We start from the raw sequence: 21,760 nt of genomic DNA, 5'->3' as shown, positions 1-21,760 counted from the left end.
GAGTTAAAATATATTTATAATTAATAATAATTAATAAATGACAAATTAAAAAAGCATGAACATTTTTTTGTATCGAAAAAATATCGAACTGTGACACCAAAGTATCGAACCGAACCGTGAAATTTGTGTATCGTTGCACCCCTAATATTAATATATATATATATATATATATATATATATATATATATATATATATATATATATATATATATATATATATATATATATATTACTCTCATATACACTTGTTTGTAGAAATATATATGTACATGCACATATGCACAAGAACATAAAATATGTGTATACATATACACATGCATACATCATCCAATGAGATAAAAGACCAGAATCACTAAAACTGAATGGTGTCAGAGAGGTAGGTAGGAGAGAAAAAGGTAGGTCATCAAATTTGATTTGAAGATTTCCAAAGAGGAAGAGGATTTTATAAAAGAGGGAGAACTGTTCCAGAGTCTCGGAGCGGCGATGGAGAAAGCCCTGTCACCTCTGGATTTTAATCTGACGGCCAAAAAAGGAAGATGGCAGGTATGGTAAACATTACAGCATCAGAGTGTTGGCATTTTCATCTGCTAGCATGGCAGAAGTAACCTTCATTGTCTGCTACCATTGTGTTAAATAGAGGATGTCTCATTTTGGGATGACCTGATATTTCAACCAGTTTGCAGACTCTGCTACCACCTACTGATTCCTACGTTTTCTGCCTGACTACAACTCTTAGATTATCTATTGCACAGCAGCACAGTGTTAAAATCCTGCTGCTCTAATTGTTCACTCAGTAGGTCCTGCTATGTAACCTGGCACTGTTCGTCTGTTTTAATCTCCCTAACCAGGAGAGGCAGTTGCCAGCGGCCTTTGAAGGGAACACAGTGGCATTAGTGGCTGAAATAAAGCGGGGAAGGAATTCTGTGTGGTTTAGGAATCATATTGGGACTATAGGATTGGGCGCTCAGACCCTAAAATCCCTGCTGACTGGATGTCTGGTGGAGAGGGTGCAGACAGCCGACACTAATCCGGCCTCTCAAACACGCAGAAACAATCACACACACACACACACACACAAAGGCAAGGGGATCTGCAGCACACGCTTAAAACACACATGTAAGTCCTGTTTGATCTGTATCCAGGCACTTTGTCGTGTGAAGCTGGTGGCCGATACGCTGCGTGCATTTTCAGCTTCTTTCATTTGATTAAACAGTTAGTGGGGGATCTGATCACTGGGCTGTGCTACATGTCCAGCGTGGAATCATAGCAGCTACGATCCAAACACAACATCCATATGGAGACATTTTAGTTCATGGGCCACATGCAGCACCATTTCATCCTAAGTGGGTCGGATCAATAAAAGACAAAAGATGTGCTTGTTTAAAAAAAATAAATCTAAAATTCACATCTTGGACATGTAACGTGTATTTAACCAATCATTTACAAATCGATGCCGTGTGACGGCTCGGCTTTTCCACATAACTGTAATTATAACTGACTCTGGGCCTCTACATGAAATGAAGAGTTACTTAAAAGTGATGGGACCCTTTCAAACCCTGACCTGGCAACACTGTCTCCTGCAAACACGTGAATAGTGAACAGTGTTTGTCAATCTCTGCAAAGCCTTCCAGTGGAGTCTTTGCTGGTCCGGATACGGCCCGCGGGCCATATGTTTGACACAACTGATTGATAACAGATAGTCTGCCTGTGTGACCTCCTGGTTTATGGAATATATGATCATCATTTTTTGATATTTAAGATTTGCATCTTGGTACAGTGCAGAGTAATTACATAAAAGTCGACTATAATTGATTTAAAAAAAAAAAAAAACATTTTTAAGGACGGGATCCGTTTGTGGTGCTCATGTTGAAACGCAGCAGATTTGTGTGCTCCGGACAGACAGACAGACAGACAGACAGAGATTGGATGATGACGATGATGATGCTCTGGTAACCCCTCACCTAGATCATCCTTTTGTGCACGGCGCGCTGCAGGCTCATATCTCTGCGCTCTTGCCCAGCTGTCACCCCCGGCATTGGTCCACCGAGCAGACACACGTAGGCGCGTATCCGACCGACCCAACCCCCCTTTCCTCCGGCAGACCGACGAGCCCGGCGAGCGGCAGGACTACCAGGCAGCGACGACCCGCAGCTGCAGCTCTGAGCGGAGGACTTCCCCCCGACGGAGTGAGTAAAACGCGCTGTTTTTAGAAGCGGAGAGGCTGTTTTGCTCTGCAGAAAACAGCCAACATACAGTTTTGTGTGTGTGCACCGGGTAAGCCGCGGGAGGGGGAGGGGGGTCTCTCCGGATTCCAGTCTGCGTTGCCGGGTGGAGATCAGTCGTGTAATTGCGGGATCATAAAATGCGACTTGTTTTTCTATGACGCATCTTTTTTAGTCCCAAATAGGCGACACGTTCAGCTGGAAGCGCGGCTGTTGTTCCATCTGCGGCGTTAGCGTCGTTTGCGTGCGGCTGCACGCGCCCGGGGTTTTTAAGGTTTTACTGCCTTGCAATATAATGCGTGGAAACTACACGAACTTAATACGACTGCAGAAATGGCCTCATTTATTGTGTTTTTGGCGTGTTGTTGTTTTCACGTCACTGTTTGTGCGTTCCAGCCTGAAATTCATCGCTGCACCAAATGTCTCGCGTGTAACCAGGATCATCACGCCGTGCTTTTACGTGACTTTGCGTTGGAAACGAGTTTAATCTCGGCTGTGCTCTGTGGTCCGGCTCAGTCCCTCCCGGCGAAACTCGTGTCTGAACACGTTGTTGGAACGGGGGTGTGTTCCTGAAAGCCCCGGCTCAGCCAATCAGCGGCGGGGGTACTCCCACACGGTGCCGCTTGTTTACTACTGAAACTTGGCGCTGATTGGTGGGAAGGTGGGGGAAATCGGGCTTTGTGCTGCGTTTGGGTGCACAGAAAAGAATGGGAGAAGTGATTCGTGTCCCCGCAGAATCCCTTTGGTGCAGGTTTCTAAGCAGTAAATAACTTTTACATGCAAGTGAATAAAGAAATATCCAGTTCTTTAAATAATTCAAGAATTTCTTTTTGATACAGTGAAATATGATGCATGATGAAACTGTATACCGTTTAAGCACCGCTTCTTTTATGTTATTATTGTACGTTGTTTTGCTTGTTTCTTCTTCTTTTATACCAGTTCATATATCTCAAATAAGAAAGTTGCCACCAGCTTCTGTATATGAATATTTGATCCTAATAAGCTAAAAGCTTAACATGTTCATCTGAAAAGCAATAACAGAACCAGGTGACACTTTTGCACCTCAGTCTGGGAACCTTTGGCTCTCATGGTTCAGTTATCGCACTGCTGAGTGTTGCGTGGGTCAGATGTGGCCCAGTTACAATTCAGATTCAATCCGAGCAATTCAAATTCAAATTTAACTTATTCAAATTCAGTTTCTGGTGGCACAGATTTCTGCCCATAGTCCGCCCCAACATTTAGTGCTGTGAAAAAAGTCTGAATCACGGAGTAATTCAATTCAATTTTATTTATACAGCGCCAACTCACAACAAAAGTCGCCTCAAGGCGCTTTATATTGTACAGTAGATCGTACAATAATAGATACAAAGAAAACCCAACCATCATATGACCCCCTATGAGCAAGCCCTTTGGCGACAGTGGGAAGGAAAAACTCCCTTTTAACAGGAAGAAACCTCCGGCAGAATCGGGCGGACGGGGCCATCTGCTGTGATTGGTTGGGGTGAGAGAAGGAAGACAGGATAAAGACATGCTGTGGAAGAGAGACAGAGGTTAATAACAGATATGATTCAATGCAGAGAGGTCTGTTAATACATAGTGAGTGAGAAAGGTGACTGGAAAGGAAAAACTCAATGCATCATGGGAATCCCCCGGCAGCCTACGTCTATTGCAGCATAACTAAGGGAGGATTCAGGGTCACCTGGTCCAGCCCTAACTATATGCTTTAGCAAAAAGGAAAGTTTGAAGCCTAATCTTGAAAGTAGAGATAGTGTCTGTCTCCTGAATCCAAACTGGAAGCTGGTTCCACAGAAGAGGGGCCTGAAAACTGAAGGCTCTGCCTCCCATTCTACTTTTAAATACTCTAGGAACAACAAGTAGGCCTGCAGAGCGAGAGCGAAGTGCTCTAATAGGGTGATATGGTACTACAAGGTCATTGAGATAAGATGGGGCCTGATTATTTAAGACCTTGTATGTGAGCAGCAGGATTTTGAATTCTGGATTTAACAGGAAGCCAAAACAGGAGAAATCTGCTCTCTCTTTCTAGTCCCTGTCAGGACTCTTGCTGCAGCATTTTGGATCAGCTGAAGGCTTTTCAGGGAGTTTTTAGGACTTCCTGATAATAATGAATTACAGTCGTCCAGCCTGGAAGTAATAAATGCATGAACTAGTTTTTCAGCGTCACTCTGAGACAGGATATTTCTAACTTTAGAGATGTTGCACAAATGGAAGAAAGCAGTCTTACATATTTGTTTAATATGTGCATTGAAGGACATGTCCTGGTCAAAAATGACTCCAAGGTTCCTCACAGCGTTACTGGAGGCCAAGGTAATGCCATCCAGAGGAAGAATCTGCTTAGATACCATATTTCTAAGCTTTTCAGGGCCGAGTACAATAACCTCAGTTTGATCTGAATTAAGAAGCAGAAAGTTAGCAGCCATCCAGGTCTTTATGTCTTTAAGACATTCCTGAAGTTTAACTCATTGGTGTGTGTTATCTGGCTTCATGGACAGATAGAGCTGGGTGTCATCTGCATAGCAGTGTAAATGTATGCTATGTCTTCTAATGATGCTGCCTAAGGGAAGCATGTATAATGTAAACAGAATTGGTCCTAGCACTGAACCCTGTGGAACTCCATAATTAACCTCAGTGTGTGAAGAGGACTCTCCATTTATATGCACAAACTGGAGTCTATTAGATAGATATGATACAAACCACTGCAGTGCAGTACCTGTAATACAGCATGTTCTAATCGCTCTAATAGGATATTATGGTCGACAGTATCGAGCGCTGCACTGAGGTCTAGCAGGACAAGCACAGAGATGAGTCCACTGTCAGAGGCCATAAGAAGATCATTTGTAACCTTCACTAAAGCTGTTTCTGTGCTGTGATGAGCTCTGAAACCTGACTGAAACTCTTCAAATAAGCCTCTGCAGATGATCTGTTAGCTGTTTGACAACTACTCTTTCAAGGATGTTTGATATAAAGGAAGGTTGGAGATTGGCCTATAATTAGCTAAGGCTGCTGGGTCTAGAGATGCTTTTTGAGTAAAGGTTTAACTACAGCCAGCTTGAAGGCCTGTGGTACATAGCCGATTATTAGAGATAGGTTGATCATATTTAAGATCGAAGCATTAATTAATGGCAGGACTTCTTTGAGCAGTTTTGTAGGAATGGGGTCTAAAAGACACGTTGATGGTTTGGAGGAAGTAATTATTGAAGTTAACTCAGAAAGATCAATTAGAGAAAAAGAGTCTAACTTAACATCGATGGTACTAAGAGTAGCTGTAGATAATATTACATCTGTGGGATGATTACTGGTAATTTTTTCTCTAATGATAAAAATGTTATTTGTGAAGAAGTTCATGAAGTCATTACTAGTTAACGTTAAAGGGATGGTTGGCTCAACAGAGCTCTGACTGTTTGTCAGCCTGGCTACAGAGCTGAAGAGAAACCTGGGGTTGTTCTTATTTTCTTCAATCGGTGATGAATAGTAAGATGTTCTGGCTTTGTGGAGGGCTTTCTTATAAAGCAGTAATCCATGTTGTTTCTGATCTTTTATACATATAGTTTAGATTTTTTGCATTGTTATTGATGTAAGCATGAATGTACTCCAAAATGCACTCTTTAGAAAATTTGGGTCATTGACTTTGTCAAAAAGCACCAAAACACACAGAAACACTGTGAATCCACTGCAAAGTCGCCAAAATATCTGGATTATTCCTGCGTTTACTGAATGCAGCATTGCCCCCACCCTCTGTGGGCTACAGGCCACACTGAATCTACCCAAATGCCAAATTAGGTCTCTGTAAGGCGTCATGAGTTTCCTACTTTATCGGAGTAGACAGCAAAACTCCAGCAAGACTGCGATCAGATCGAAATCCACTCAAGTCTGTGTTCCCTTCAGATCCCTGCAATCCTTTTCAAATCTCCTGTGGTGTTGTTGCGCTGCACTGTGAGGCGCAGAGATGCAAGATGGAACGAGTGTTTGCCAACAGTCACTCGTCAGCAAAGCTGCCGTCTGTTTACATCCCCGTATTTATTGACCGAGCATATTTGTCATTTGATGCCGTGGTTCACCGCGAGCATATTCTCCTTGGATGAAAATAGCCTTAATCCTTTTAAGAGGGAAGCTGGGCAGAAATTACGACCAAAGTTACCGAAGGATGTTTGTTTGTGGTGAAGTTTTATGTAACGTCACAGTCCGACATCGCCGAGGTGCACTTTAGCTGCGTGGCTGTGGGAAGATGAATAACGCTGTGACATATTTTCATTCGGCGTCCTGTGTGTAGGGAGGTGTCACACTGTGAGTCCCTCAGTGTGCGCGGCAGCACCAATGGCAGCTACGGGACCCGAGGACAGAGCTGGAGCGGGGCCAGACGGGACGGCGGCCTGCCCGGTGGGACGGCAGGCATGCGTCTCTAAGACAAAGCAGGGCAGCAACGGGCCTGGCGTGCAACACGCTCTGGTGAGAAGCCTGACAGAGATGACATGTATTCTGTTGTGTCAGTGTGTGAAATTCAGGCTTACATGGCATTTTGAGCACATTAGAACCACAATAAGCACAAAGGTACGCGTCCCAAAGTTCAAACCCAAACTGAGAAAGAACTTGATGCGATCATTATTTCTTTCCACTGTGTTAGATGTAATGCACTGCCTGGTCAGAGGCTGGCAGCCACTTCCTTGCACGCTGTTTCACTGGCAGATTATGCCGTCTGCGAGCAGGACGCCACAGATGGACAGGAAATATTCTCTTAACTGCTTTATTCATGGCCACAGTGGGGCTCAGGAGCAGGGTACCGCAGACGCATGTAAACAGCTTAACCCATATAAGGCCTGAACAGTGTTTTGTCTGTTGTGTCAGCGTCCACTGACGAGCTGAGTGGACGATTTCTGTTGAACCAGGGTGAGACACTAAATGGACAACTTTTCCAGGCTGGAACGAGGAACTCACTGTGTCATTGCCTCGCTTTGAAGGTGTACGGACAGAGCTGCGTCCAGGCTGAGAGCGGCCGTTACAAGAGCAACCTGGCTGCTCCGCTGCCAGTGGGACCCACAATGCACCTCGTCACCGCGCAGGCGCCATACAGGTGAGGCACAGCGAGGCATAGACTGTACGTGTGCATATAGAAAAGATGATGTCACCCTTTACTGAAAGCTCAGTGTTAGCCGTGTTGTGGATTTGTTTCTTTGTTTTGGGAGGCACAAGTTACTGTACGTGCTAAGTTAGCATCTAATGCTAACACATTTGATTAGCAAACTGCACCTCAGACTACTAAGTGGTTAGCAGCAGTCTGATGATAAACAACAGAATGTCAGTGGCTGAAAGAAGCTCGAGCACAGACGTGTGTGTTTTAGGGCTGCCACGATTAGTCGACTATCAAAATCGTCGACGACTGATTTAATAGTCGACGCGTCGTTTGAAGCTTTGTAAGATCACAAAAGACGCAGGAATAAGTAGCAGGATTTAAGAGTGTAATAACGGACTGAAACAGAAGATGGCAGCACTGCATGTACAAGGATGCCAGCTGCCGTTAAACCCCGAAGAAGAAGAAGCTGTGTCCCAGAATTCATAGCGCGGCCCAGCTCAGTTTCCAACAATGGCGGCAGCTAGTTAGTTTTAATATTACTCTTATTATTCTTTCTGGGTCACAAAATAAACGTTTAACATATTTTCATGGAGAATGTAGCTGTGTAAACCTCAAATATCTGCTCAGTTTATCAGGACATCGCATATTTTCAAAAGCGCGCCGACGTTTTCGGAGACGTCTGTTACCCACTAGCTCGATAGCTAGCCGGGGGCTAGGCTAACTAGAGCCGTGAGAACACCGGACTCCCCGCAAATCGTTTTCAAACCCACCGCTGTCTTTTGCTACTCAGGTTAAACATGATATATAAGTCACTTAGATAACTTACAAATGTTATTGTTTGGCTTTTTTCAGTATTTTATTTGTTCCTGAGTAAATCTGTTTGGCTGAGATTAAAGTTATAGTTCTTACACAGCTGAATAAACGTCAAGCAGACAGCTGATTATCAGAAGTGTGAGATGCTCCAGAATTTACTCCGGTGTCCTGTTATATTTTAGATAGCAAGGAGTTTATTAAACTTCACCGAAACAATCTGCAAATGTCATTAAAATTTAATAAACTATCATCTTGTCTTTATTGTTAGTTAGCACAGACCTGAAACACTTAAAGCTGTAAGCTAATGATAGTTATATAAGAGCAGATGCTGCTGGTGCAGTAAGCTATACTTTTACGTCCAATGGATGATGATCTGATTAGTCGACTATCAAAATAATCGTTTGTGGCAGCCCTAGTATGTTTTCATTAAAAAGGCTCCTAAAGGCAGCAAAAGCATAAAAATGGCCGAGGGCAGCAGGTCACCTATAGCTACCTGTGACCAGCATTCAGTTTTGACCCCTGTGTTGTTGTTATGAAGAGGGAAACTATCCATACGGGCTAAAGCCTACACGTTTGTGTCTGCAGTAAAACTGAGCCTTTTAATATGGGACTCTATGGGGACAGACTCGTTTGAGACGGCCTCAAGTGGCCAGTAGAGGAACTGCATTTGTTGGTTCCAGGTTTCAGATGTTGCTGCTTGGTCAGCGAATGTGAGGGCGTACCTGATTTTTACCGGAATATTTCTGCATGTTATCTTTAGCTTTCGCAGCCCGGAGTCGGTGGAGATGGATGAGATCATGGCAGCCATGGTCCTGACCAGTCTGTCCTGCAGCCCCGTGGTTCAGAGCTCTCCACAAACAGATCCTGGACCTGGTCTGTATCTCCTCAACCATAAATGTTCATTTTAATTATATAGCACCAAGTCACAATAGCAGTCACCTCAGCAATCAGTCAACAAGCACTTGGTGACAGTGGGAAGGAAAAACTTCCTTTTAACAGGAAGAGGTGAACATATATGGCACGCACTTCATTAAAGGTTTTAGCAGAGCTGTGACTGTATAAAGCTTTATAGAAAATAAACAGGTTTTATTTGTCCAGTCTTCAGTTATAATAATGTGGACTTTGGTCCAGTAGGTGGTCAGCAGTTTGACACGGCATGGAGTAAACTATTAATAGTTTATAACTCAACTAACTTTTATAATATTTGCTGTAACAGAGATGTTGTAGAGCACAGATCTGACGATAAGAATCGAGAACAGGAGTTGATGGAGGAACTCCTTAAAGCTCGATGCCCAAACAGCTGTTTCACACACAGCTGCTGTTCAACTGTGACACAAAGAAACTCCAGCTCCAATCCATGTGTGTTATTCACTCATCGTTTATTAGCTTGATAAACATTACCTGCTATTTTTAATGTTTTGGCAGAGCAATAAACAAAATATGTGTGAAGAGGGAACAGAGCAGGAAGGAGGGAGTAAACAGATGCTGAAAACAGGCCTGGCAGCAGCACAGGAGGCCTGCTGTTCACTGTAGGACGGCAGAGGGGACACAGCACCAGAAGCTGTTTTCATCCCAAAAAGCAACAGAGAATATTTGATATTTAAACCAGAGGGTTTAAATTGATAGACACCGATTTAATGCGGGAGTCCGTTTCCCTCAGCTCTGTGACAAACTCGAGGCTTTCTTTGGCTCACGAGACACGGTTCTACCTTCCTCTAGCTGGCTCATCATCCTCACCCGCTGACATGGAGTGCGGCGGAGGCGAGCTCTCAGACAGCGGCAGCAGCGGCTACTGGAGCTGGGACCACGGCAACGTCAGCCCGGCGCCCTCGCCGTCCGTCACCGAGATGGACAGCAGCCCCGACGAAGGCTTGCACATGGAGCTGGAGCAGGGGGAGGAGCTCGCTGCCAAAAAACCAAAGGTGCACAGCTGCTCCGGGAAAACTGAAGAAGCCGCTATAATCAACACAGCCTTTCTGCAGTTTGGACATGTGTCTGTGCGCGCTCACTCTCCGTCTGCGCTCTTCCTCCCGCAGAGCTCCGTCAGAAGTGTGTACAGATGCCTGTGGCCCAGCTGTGGCAAAGTCCTCACGTCTTCAGTCGGCATAAAAAGACACATCCGTGTGCTGCATCTGGGGTGAGCTGGCACTTTGAACCTTTTCATGCATCTACAGTCACTCTTAGCAGAGATGTGGGAACAATTTTGCTTAAAGTAGATTAAAAAAAATAACAAAAAATGAGGGCTCAGGTGGGGAGGGGCACTGAAAGTTTTTTCCTGGCTCAGGATGAACCTCGGCGAGGCAACCGAGGCTGTGGAGCCTGATTTGACACAAATGTGTGCAAAAACAAGAACGTATCTTAATTATCTATTATTATAATCAGAATGAACAAAGGTGTCGCTTTCAGCTAATCACAGTGTGCGTTCAGGCGAAAACACACCGCGACTGTACAGAAACACAGCAATAAGTAAGAGCAGTCACACAATCACGTACATGCTATGTGCGCACAATGAGTTTCATTTAGTCCATGCGGTGTAATTGTGACCCTCCCACTCGCAGACAGTGGTCGAAATTAAAATAAAATATCTGTGGGGAGAATAACTGCACACACGCTTGTTCCTGGCCAATCGGATTGGACGTTCATCCTCAGACTGTAGCATGAGGCTCCATGTTCATATATTATTCCAAATTAATATTTCATCTTTCTATTTAAAATTGCATCACTTCACTAAACGCTCCATTTCCAAAAAATGTGAATTTTCCCACAATTATTTCATGGTTGAACAATACTGTGTAAATATGTGTATTTAGAATATTCTTTATTTTTTCCATTCTTGGTGATGATGCCGTGTTTTTTTCCCTGTTGTTTTCTTTATGATGTTGGGAGCAGCTGGAAGCAGTAAAATATTCCTGTCATTGCACAAATGGCCAAAAATACTTTATATGATGCTTTATATGCCGTATCATATAAAGTTAGGAATCCACTAAAAATAGGGACCAAGTATTAATTGGTCACTTTAAGGACACGCGGAAGTTGATGTTTTTCAGGTGTTCGCTGGGAGTCTGAGCCAAATTCGAAACCAGACGGGTCGGCCTTCTGGAACATTTCTCAGCTTCAAAACAACATTAAAAAAACAGGAGGGAATAAAATTTTCAGGTTGTGGAAGAGCTCTGCTCGCTTAGGGGAAGGGAGCTTTTCAGTCTGGGCTGTAGTAAGTGCTGCTCTCACTAACTCTGCAAACACACAACTCACTCTTTTTCTCTGTGTGTCCACTGGTGTGTCCACTGGTGTGTCCCTGCCACACATGCACAGCAGTGGGTCAGACCAGTCCCAGCGAGAGGAGGACTTCTACTACACCAAGATATCCTGTGACACTGTCGATCCCAGCTCCGGTCCAGCTCCAGCCCAGCAGGCTCTGGGCCAGGCCTCGTCCTCTCATCTCAGCTGGGCGTCCTGTGGTTCTCCTCCAGGCTCAGAGCTCCTCCCAGCTCACAGACCCAGGTCCAACTCCAGCTCTGGGCCAGGCCTGAGCAGGCCCAGTCAGCTCAGCCAGTCGGCCCCCAGCAGCTTCTGGCAGATTCACTCGGAGCACCTCTATCAGGTGGGTGGAGCACTGTTGCTCTCCATCTTTATTTTCACCCATACATGTTGTTAAACATGCACGGTGGTTAGCACTGTTGCCGCACAGCAAGAAGGTCCTGAGTTCAATTCCACCATCAGGTCTTTCTGTGTGGAGTTTGCATGTTCTCCCCGTGTTTGCGTGGGTTCTCTCCGGGTACTCCGGCTTCCTCCCACCGTCCAAAGACATGCAGCTTGTGGGGATAGGTTAATTGGATAATCCAAATTGCCACTAGGTGTCAATGTGAGTGTGAATGGTTGTCTGTCCCTGTGTGTTAGCCCTGCGACAGACTGGCGACCTGTCCAGGGTGTACCCCGCCTTTTGCCCTATGACAGCTGGGATAGGCTCCAGCGCCCCCGCGACCCTGAAAAGGATAAGCGGAAGCGAATGGATGGATGTTGTTAAAATCGTAAATCGTTGAAAGTCTCAGATAATGACATCAGTGTACGTACGAGCATGTCAGAACGCTCAGTTCAGTTTCTGCTCGTGGCTCTAATGTTAGTAAGACGCCATATCCCCAATATGGTCGTCAGTATGGTCCAATATGACCTGGGTGCTGAAGCTCCACCCACCCACAGTTCAAATCTTCTGTTTATGAGGGGCAGCCAATCAGAGACTAGCTAAAAAAACATTTTTTTAACCAAGGTGTTAATGAAATAAGAATTATTATGAACTATAAATCAAAGCTGCTCTAGTAGAGTCCATGAATTAAAATATGTAGCTGTGAATGAGCAGAATGGGTTCATTTTCCTATTTAATGTTAATAAATTAATTGCTGGGGGTGGATAAAGTCTTGGGGAAAACTAAATGTTCCCTTACTGCTAAAGTATCTCAGATTCTGGCTCCTGAAAGGCCCAGTCAAAGTCAACTGAAGTGCTGTGGTGGGATCTTAAGAGAGCTGCGCATTAATGGATGTCTGCAAACTTCAATGAAGTAATATTGTTTAAAAAAAAGCAGTGAAAATGTCTCCACAATGATGTCAGAGACATCACACACAAATACGACATGTGGTTAAAAATGACATTAAATTTAACCTTTAGGTTTCCAGTATCAGTGTTGGTCAAGTCACTTGAAAAAAGTAATCAGTAACTAATTACTGATTACATCCCCCAAAAAGTTATCCCGTTACTTTACTGATTACTTATTTTCAAAAGTAATTAGTTACTTAGTTACTTTTTAAAAACACGATTTACAACCTGAGTAGGTGATAAAGCGATAGATCTTTCAGCCCAATTCTACTTTTTCTGCATAATCCATCATACAAAATGTAATCAAATGGAAAAGTCTCTTTTTAAAACTTGTTTTATTAGTTTTAATCTTTTAACTTTATGCATCAAGCAAAAATTTAATTATATGCAACATTCTCTGACTGAAAGAAATTAGTTTAACATTTAAACCTATTTTCTGCACATTCCAGCTCATAAAATAAAATATTTTGTGTGTTTACACTCAGTCTTTCAAATAGATGCAAGTAAAACACAGCAGAAAATAAATAAAGTCACAGACTCAGCGGTCCTGTTGCTCTATTTTCACCTGTAAAGCAGGAGTGGGGCAGGCGGAGGTTTACCCTGGTGCAGGTGTGCCGCGGTCAGTGGAAGAATCCGCGAGTTTCTCTGTGAGTTTCCCATTACATCGTAGCTACTCGGTGCTTGTTGGAAGTTTAGGGGTTTTTTCGCTGTAAAAAGAAGTTTTCTTCCCACGCACAGCGGACACTAATGTTTTTGTCACTTTTTATGGAATCAAACTCAAAGTAAGGTCAGTACTTCCACGCTTTAAACTCTGCACGCTCATACTCTCTCTGCACTCGAGATATGATCCACTGTTGATCTGCACACAGCTGTTGTCACGAACGTCGCACTCGCTTACGTCACTGTCGTGAGACATTCTCGCAAAAAATCACGGTTTTAGTAACGCAGTAACGCAGCGTTCCTACGGGAAAGTAACGGTAATCTAATTACCGTTTTTGCAATCGTAATCCCTTACTTTACTCGTTACTTGAAAAAAGTAATCAGATTACAGTAACACTCTGTCCAGATAACAAGTGTCAAAGAGCAGCTGTTACCTTTAAATCTAACCTCAAATTCAAATGTTATTTGTCACATAAACGATCATACGCAGTCCAACGTGCAGTTTGTTGCTGTGCAGTTCCCGACCAGAATAAAACTAAAATGAAAAATCAAGTTAAAACTTTAAGGTGTGCAAATCAGCAGTGAGTGGATTGACAGTGAACAGTCAAAACAGTTACGAGGTTATCATTGAAGTGCATGTATTTGTTATTAAGTGTACAGTGATGTGATGTGAGAGAGACCAGACCAGATACATGTTGTTATTCAGTGAATGTGCAATGGTGTGTAGAGATATGTAGAGTCCAGTCCTACAGCCGGTTAGCGAGGAGAGAAGCTCCTCCTCTTTCTCTCTGCGTCGGCCTTATGCGAGCAGAATAGTCCATTGTTGGGATGGGGGAGGTCTTTCATGATTTTCCTGGCTTTGGTGCTGCACCCCTGGTGTAAATAGACTCCAGGTCAGGCTCGTCTGTCCTGCTTCGTGCTGTTCCCATACCAGGTGCAGATATTTCCCGACAGGATGCTTGGATGGTGCAGGAGTAGAAGTTCTTGAGCACCTTCTCAGGTAGGTGGAAGTCTCTGAGTCGTCTGAGGAACAACAGACGCTGCAGGGCTCTCTTCACCAGAGTGTTAATGTGACCATGACAGGTCCTGTGTGATGTGAACACTCGGGTATCTGCAATTGTCTACTCTCTCCACTGATGATAGTGGCTTGTAATTTCTCACCTGCTTTGTGCTGAAGTCCACAATCAGCTCCTTAGTTTTTCTGATGTTTAGGAGAAGGTTGTTCTCCAGGTTCCTGATCTCCTCCAGGAAGGCCTTCTCGACGTTATGAGAGATCAGGCCCACCACAACAGTGTCATCAGCGAACTTAAAAATGGAGGTGTGGTGTGACTTGGCTACACAGTCGTAGGTGTGCAGTGAGTCCAGCAGGAGGCTTACAGCACAGCCCTGTGGTGCTCCAGTGCTGAGTGAGGGGAGACTTGTTTTCCCACCCTCACTGATAAAAGCTGTATCATGTAAAGAGGAGAAAGAACATATGTATGTTTTTAGAAATGCAGGGAGTAAAAATTCAATGGTGTCAGAAGAAAAAACTACTCAACTAAAGTACAGATTCTTGAAAATTCTACTCGAGTAAAAAAGTATTTGTACTTCATTACTTCCCACCTCTGGCGTCTGTAGATGGAGGAGTCCAGTTGTAAAACTGGGAATCATACCTGTCTGCCTGTAACAGTGAAGCTGGCCCCAGTATAAACGTTTGCTTTTCGATGCCTCGACGTCGTGTAAATGGTCTTTGCAGGCCGTTCAAACGAAATCATTCTGACTCTGTTTAGCTTCAGGGCATTTTCTTCCAGTCATGTAAGTTTTGTCACAAGATACCTGTTCAGCTGGCTATAATTTCAATAATTACTTGTTTTCTTTGCTGAATTGGAGTTGACAAGAAGAAGGCGGCGTTCTGGGGAATGAAATTGTTTGAGGGCAATGTAAGGAGACAGCGCGGTCCTTGTTAGCATGAATTATTGAATGTCAGCTGCAGATTTAGTGCACGAGCACTGGAATTCACCTTCTAAATGTCACTTTTTCCCACTGGCCTCCAGGAATTCTGGCTCTATGTGGAAACAGAAGCAACTGTCTAGATTCCCCTTCTGCGAAATAGCTCAGCTGGGACGTGAATTCATTTTACTGCAGTTTTTGTGCACGCGTCTCGTGTTCCGTGGTCACGGTGTTGTTGCAGACGTCCTCTTTACCCAAGGCCCCCAAGCAGATCCCCTCTCTAACGAATCAGTGAGCTACAACTTTGTTTATGCATCACAAAGCAGCACATTTCACTGGTGACCTGCATTTACCCTGTACCACGAGCCTGTAAATGGATGCTTTGTGACAGTGAGAGACCAAGCTGTCTGCTTGCTCGCTTTCCCAAGGAGATGAGACTAACCAGCCTGCAAAAAGCAGAAAAACACCACATAACATCTCCCAGTGCAAAAGTGCGGTGGTTTAAACCTGATGTACACATTCTGAAAAATGTTCCTAACAGACCTTTTTAAAAAAGCAATCAGAGCTTTAGTAATGTTAGGCAGTGTGTCAGTTTGTGCCACATCTGTCTTTCTTCATGCAGGCAGACACTCGAGTGAGAGTGGGTTGAACTGCAGGTCGATGCTGTGTTTCTGTGTGTCACAGCTGCCGGCGGCTCCACATGTCTGTCCACTGACACTGGCCTGTTTTTTCTCTGGTGGTCACTCCCACTGTTACTGATTGGGTTATCGCCGTGGATTATCATCATAATATTTAGCCGTGCAGATACTTCCTACCACCTCCATCTCTCAGTGGGATGTGAGGCGATGCAAAGACGCTTTACCAGAGGGAGTGGGAAGCAGCTTCGTCGGAAAAGATGGTTTATCACGTGGAAGTTTAGTTGATCTTTATGGGGGAAAGTCTCAAACTGGTTATTTTTGTAACTATCTGGCGCCCCAGCTGATGTAAGGACTCGTTTCAAGTGTAAAAATTACCTGCTTACACTCAAGTGCAGTGTTGCCAACTTAGCGACTTTGTCGCTATATTTAGCGACTTTTCAGACCCCTTAACGACTTTTTTTTTTCTAAAAAGCGACTAGCAACAAATCTGGCGACTTTTTCTGGTGTTATTGGAGACTTATTTATGACGGCTTTTTGACGTGAAAGGGCGTGTTGCTCTTACTCTCAACAAGCAGCGGTGCTGCCGTGGGCACCTCACTCATGCTAAAGCGCTCACGGGCGGAGGATAGTCCTCCCCCCGCTGTAGGAGATGATCACACCTCCAAACTGCAAATGAACCGCGCATGAGCGAAGCCGCTGCTCCCGCACTGACTGCAGTCAGTTCTTCTTTTACTCTTATGCTGTTTTGTGGATCACAAGGTTTAAAAATACTTACACACACGCACAAAGTAACTCCACCAGAGCGCCTATCTCGGGTCACTTTTGCCGGTCCAAACCTGGATAGAGGAGCAGGGTTGGAATTGTGACATTAAAAAACAATAATTGCTAAAATAAATTTAATTTGTAGTTCTAAATAAACTCTAAATGCATTTAGGACGTTTTTTACTCACTTTATGTCTCTTCCACGATGTTATTTCTCTCTCCAACAGCATAGGTTACAATTACATTAGCATGACCAATTATGCAAATTAGATGATGATGTCATTTAGCGACTTGTAGGACAGCCAATAGCGATTTTCCTTACTGAGGAGTTGGCAACACTGCTCAAGTGTTTGGAAGCCAACCAAAGTTCTCTTGAATTGTCATAATAGAGAACATGACATGTTGCTGCTAGTTAGTCAACTTACCTTCTTTATGACAGTGATGGTCAAAGCTAGTTTGGGGTTTAATGGACTGGTAGCTCCATAAGTGTTTTACACATTTCCAGTTGAAATATCTCTGGTTTGATCCCAGTAGGAGCTACAAATTCCTGATTTTTCTAGCTGTTTCCACCGTGTTTCTAGGCTTCGCGCTACTTTAACATAAACTAAACTAAGCTAACCAGCTGCAGATAGTTGATGAAAATTAGGTTGTTCTCAGGTTGGAACCATGTTGGACGAGAAAGGTACACCAGATGGGCGTCCAGAGGTCCGTACAGTAACATTTTTAAACCTCATTTAAGTAAGCGGAACTAATATTGGACACAGGGACAGGAGTTTTAGGGCAGTGTGGAGCGCTTTATCATTCACAGTCACCGTGGTTCTCTTCTGTGTCTGTTTTACCGTCTGTAAACATCCTCCTTACACTCATAGAGCCAAACGTGAGCAGAGAAAAAGACCGAATGCTGATCGTTACATAAGGAGCACAATGCGCTGACAGCCAAGTCGCGTGAACGGCACAAAATTTGCGTTGCATTGGCCGCAGAGGGAAACGTCATGGTTTTGTAGCGCAGTGGTGGTTGTCACATGTCCATAAAACAACACAGGAGGAATAAGCTAATGGGTAAAACTGCTAACGTCATGACCACCAACTCTCCCAGTCCTCACCCTTTCAAAGCAGCAAACCAAATAAATGACAGATGGATATAATATGTAAGATGGCATTATTATTGACAAACCTGCAGTATTTTGTGCAGTTCTCCTTCACTTTACATGACAGTAGTACTTATCTTGTTGCCATTAATGTTAGCTAGCTAAACAGCTATGTATTTTTTATTGGTAAATATTAAATAAAAGCTAAACTGGATGTAAATATTGGACTTTAACATGGGGAAAAGAGTTGTATTCATTTCTAACATTTGCCTGGTTCTTTGTTCCATTAAGTTTCTTTTTTATTCTGAATTTACACATGTAAAAATGCTAATAGCAACTGTAGGCTAATAAGATACATTAGCTATGTTAACAGTTGTAGCTTATATAAATACACATTACAATATTGAAACCTTGTCACTCAGGTCCAATAGAGAACCCAGGTAGATTTATTTCCTAATGTACTGTAGGTGTGTCAGTTTAATGTGCATATAAGTATATGTTTGCTAACACTGCCATATTAAAGTGATAATAGGCTGTAGTGTAGTGTGTTCATGTCTTTTCTGCTCAACTCTGCTGCCCAACATTAAACTTTTTATACTAAGCAGTTTGAGATCCTGCACATGTGAAGAATCTGTCCTTTGTTGCGTCCCCCAGGCCTGCAGCCCTGTCCTGTCTGTGGCCCCCAGAAGCCCTGGCAGTCATGGCTGGACCGCCTCCACCCCTGGCCTCAGCCACAGTAACACTCCGGTGGGTCTTTTGTCTGCCTTTACATGTGTCTTTACATATAGTAAGGGTAAGGTGGGAGCATTACCATGTCCAACATTTGATACTGTTGCACTCATAGTGGGCAGGGGGCCACACTGTCTAACTCTTCCACCAGAGGCTGCTGTTGTGCCTAAGCTTTGGTTGTGTCCTCAGATGGTGAAACCTCGCTGTCGGTCCGTCAGCGTCGGAGAACAATGGCTCCAGCAGAACAGGCTGCAGCCAATGAGTGTGTCGCCCTCCTGCACTCACTGCTCCTTCAGGTGAGGCATTCATGATGTTAACATTTAGACATTTCTAATACTCGGCTTCTTTGTGTGTAGTGCTATTTTAAGCTAATGTGCAAGTTAATTCAGTTCAGTTCAGTTTTATTTATAAATGTCCAAATCAGGGCAGTTGCCTGGTAGTACTTAGTTTTGTAAAGTAAAGACCCTGTAATAGTTCAGAAAACCCCAACAATCAGACCACCCCCATGAGCCAGCACTCGGCGACAGTGTGAAGGAGAAACTTCTTTTTAACAGGATGACAAGGCTCGGGGGGCTTAAGTCGGGCGAGCTTTAAAAATTGTTATTGATGATTGATGTTGATCGCCTCTGTCAGTGCGCCCCAGGGCAGCTGTGGCTACAATGTAGCTGCCATCACCAGTGTGTGAATGTGTGGATGTAGTGTAACGCGCTGTGGGGTCCACAGGGACTAAGTAAAGCGCTATACAGATACAGGCCATTTACCAGTGATGAAACTTTCTGATCCTACGTTTTCAGTTTGGCTGCTTACAAATGGAGCTTTTTCTGTTGATTGTAGTATCTGTCCTCTGCTTACATCACATTTCCATGGCCTTCCTGCCTAGAAAAGTTTTTGTCTTTATTTGTTGCCCCTTTTTTGCCTTTCTGACGCTCGCGACTCGTTTCTCTTTGCAGGAAGGGCCGCGGGGAGGCCAAGAAGTGCCGCAAGGTGTACGGGGTGGAGCGCAAGGATCAGTGGTGCACCGCCTGCCGCTGGAAAAAGGCCTGCCAGCGCTTCCCGGACTAGAAGCAGCCGAGGCCATGGCGAGAGAGAGAGCGTGAGAGACATGGATGGACGGATGGATGCGTTACAACAAGAGACTTTTATCAAAAAGAGAATATAAATCAGGGCCCGAGAGCCATCAGCTGTTTTACACATGTGTGTGTTTTTTTACTTTCAACTTGTTTCGTTTCTTTCCTAAAGGAATGCTTCTGGACTTTTTCTGTATCTTTGTATCTTGATCCTGAAAACTGAAGTCTGCGATGGTGCTAACTGTTGACTGACTTTGACCTACGTGATGTGCTAAGCCTACAATACTCTTTATCCAAAGGTCATATTACTACTCCTGTAGCTCCACTCTATTAGACTTGGCTGTTTTTGTTATTCCGATCTTCTCTTCCAGTGGTGACACAGTGGTTATGATGTACATTATATTGTGTGCTCTGAGTTACGTACGAGTATTTTATACCGTTTTTTTTTTTTATTATAATTCTTTTAATCGTCTGGTTCAGCCCATGAATTGGGCAGATATTTTTTTTATTATTATTTTCATGTTTTTGGCACTTTGTTGGAATATAAACTCACGAGAATAAGCTAAAAGTTCTTTCCATGAAATGGATTTCCTTCCTGCCCGTGTGTTGGCGTACGACCAGTGTTAATGGCTCTGTTCCTTGAAGCCGTCACGGCAATGGGACGAGCGTGAGGGGAACGAGTTTGCAATAGCAATAAAAAAAAGAGGAAATATATTGTCAAACACATTAAAAAGCACTGAGAGTTTGAGCTGCTTTCTGTTGTTCTTGTTGTTCTGCACGACAGTCCACGAAGGAAATGCCAAACATTTTATTGCTTTTGCCACCATACAAGACTCAGAACAATGGTGTGATGGTAAAAATGTGCTGACATGTACGCGTGTTCACAAATTCCCATTTCTTTCTTTGAGAAATGCACGTGCACACCTGCATCTTCTCTGCAATCAGCCACACACTGCAGAAACGATCAGCACCGTCGGGAAAATCTATGAATATGCAAAATCACGGCTGAAACAACAAACACTTCCTCCCAAACAGCTGACGTGCACAGTTCATCCTCTCTGCATTAAGTGGATGCCATGAGTCGTTTCCTTGGACCTCCTCTCCTGTCTCACCGTGCAGTAGATGCCCAACGATCCCTGGCAGTTTACATCTTCCTGCGCTTTAAACGGCCGTGAGGAGGAAAACGCCTCCGGGTGGAGAAGTGTTTGAAAGCAGGAGGAGGACTCTTGTTTCTTTGTTTGCTTTACTCCTGAGGTCTGCTGCCTCATTTTCACAATTAAAGCTGGAATTGCTAGTGGGTGAGCTGGGTTAACATTTGAAATCCAGAGCCATGAACCACAGTTCTGATCCTCCGCCTCTTTATAACCGGAGGATGTGATGCACAGACTCCCGAGACGAATAACTTTCATGTAGCTCATCTCAAATTTGCCTCAAATCAAAATATACAGAATATCTCATCTTCTAACCAAAAAGGAAAGAATTATTGTTGTTATTAATTATTATTACTGGACACTACCGTCCTTCTTTACTCAAAAATGTTTACTATTTATTTGTTTTTTAATGTTTTATGAATTTATTCTGTTAGCTCGCCGTTTTATGTTAATTTGTACTTTCAGTCTAACTCCTGGGAAAAGGGCTCGTCCGTAGACTTCCACATCCGAGCCAAAGCCAGCATCCAAGGCCAGCGTGATCGTTCCCCGGACACTAGAGGGCAGTATTGTTCCACTGACAGCAGAGCTGATGATCATTTCTCAGAGAAACTCATGACGGGAACAGTTTGCAATAAAAACTTCCACCTTATTGCAGAAATAACAGATTACAATTGAAAAATACTTTTTACTGTCAGTGTTAATAAAGCCAGAGTCCAGAAAACCAATTTATCTCATTGTGTTTACTTAATTAGGTTTCTAAGCAGGGAATTAGATTTTTATATCATTAATTAATAGTTGGTGCTTCAGCAGTTTCACCGTCTGATATATAAAATCATCTGATCTTGTGTCTGCTCTAACTGGGAAGCTGAGCAGTTAGCAGCTGTGTAGCAGCCGAGTATTCCTAAATCTAGGAATACTCGGCTGGACTGTGAGGAAAACAAAGTGCTGCCTTCATGTTCCAGCCAAACATGCATCAAAGTGCTTTCCACATCATTTTCAAACTCTTCAATTAAACCAGTTCTCCAGTC

At 43.7% G+C, this 21,760-nt stretch overlaps 1 protein-coding gene across 5 annotated transcripts; it reads left to right on the top strand.

Moving 5' to 3' along the window:
• The first annotated feature begins 1,974 nt into the window (after positions 1–1,974).
• Positions 1,975–21,422, top strand: znf395b (zinc finger protein 395b). 5 transcript variants are annotated; one of them, XM_085381859.1, is made up of 10 exons: positions 1,995–2,186; positions 6,511–6,686; positions 7,154–7,308; positions 8,882–8,994; positions 9,841–10,043; positions 10,158–10,258; positions 11,434–11,722; positions 18,440–18,532; positions 18,704–18,810; positions 19,465–20,566. In XM_085381859.1, exons 2-10 carry the CDS (start codon positions 6,555–6,557, stop codon positions 19,574–19,576), a joined length of 1,305 nt encoding a protein of 434 aa, XP_085237985.1. In that variant the 5' UTR covers positions 1,995–2,186; positions 6,511–6,554; the 3' UTR covers positions 19,577–20,566. The 5 variants fall into 5 exon arrangements, with proteins under 5 accessions (XP_085237987.1, XP_085237985.1, XP_085237984.1 ...); XM_085381858.1 differs by having other exon boundaries at positions 1,996–2,186; positions 7,124–7,308; positions 11,437–11,722; positions 19,465–20,565; XM_085381860.1 differs by having other exon boundaries at positions 1,999–2,186; positions 7,196–7,308; positions 19,465–20,347.
• Positions 21,423–21,760: the final 338 nt, after the last annotated feature.

The sequence above is a fragment of the Rhamphochromis longiceps genome, linkage group LG15 (genome assembly GCF_057381845.1).
Source record: "Rhamphochromis longiceps isolate RC_006_pf linkage group LG15, R_longiceps_female_GT1.1, whole genome shotgun sequence".
In the NCBI taxonomy this organism is placed as follows: domain Eukaryota; kingdom Metazoa; phylum Chordata; class Actinopteri; order Cichliformes; family Cichlidae; genus Rhamphochromis; species Rhamphochromis longiceps.
Note: the sequence above shows the minus strand (reverse complement) of the source record. Positions and strands in the feature narration are given on the sequence as shown.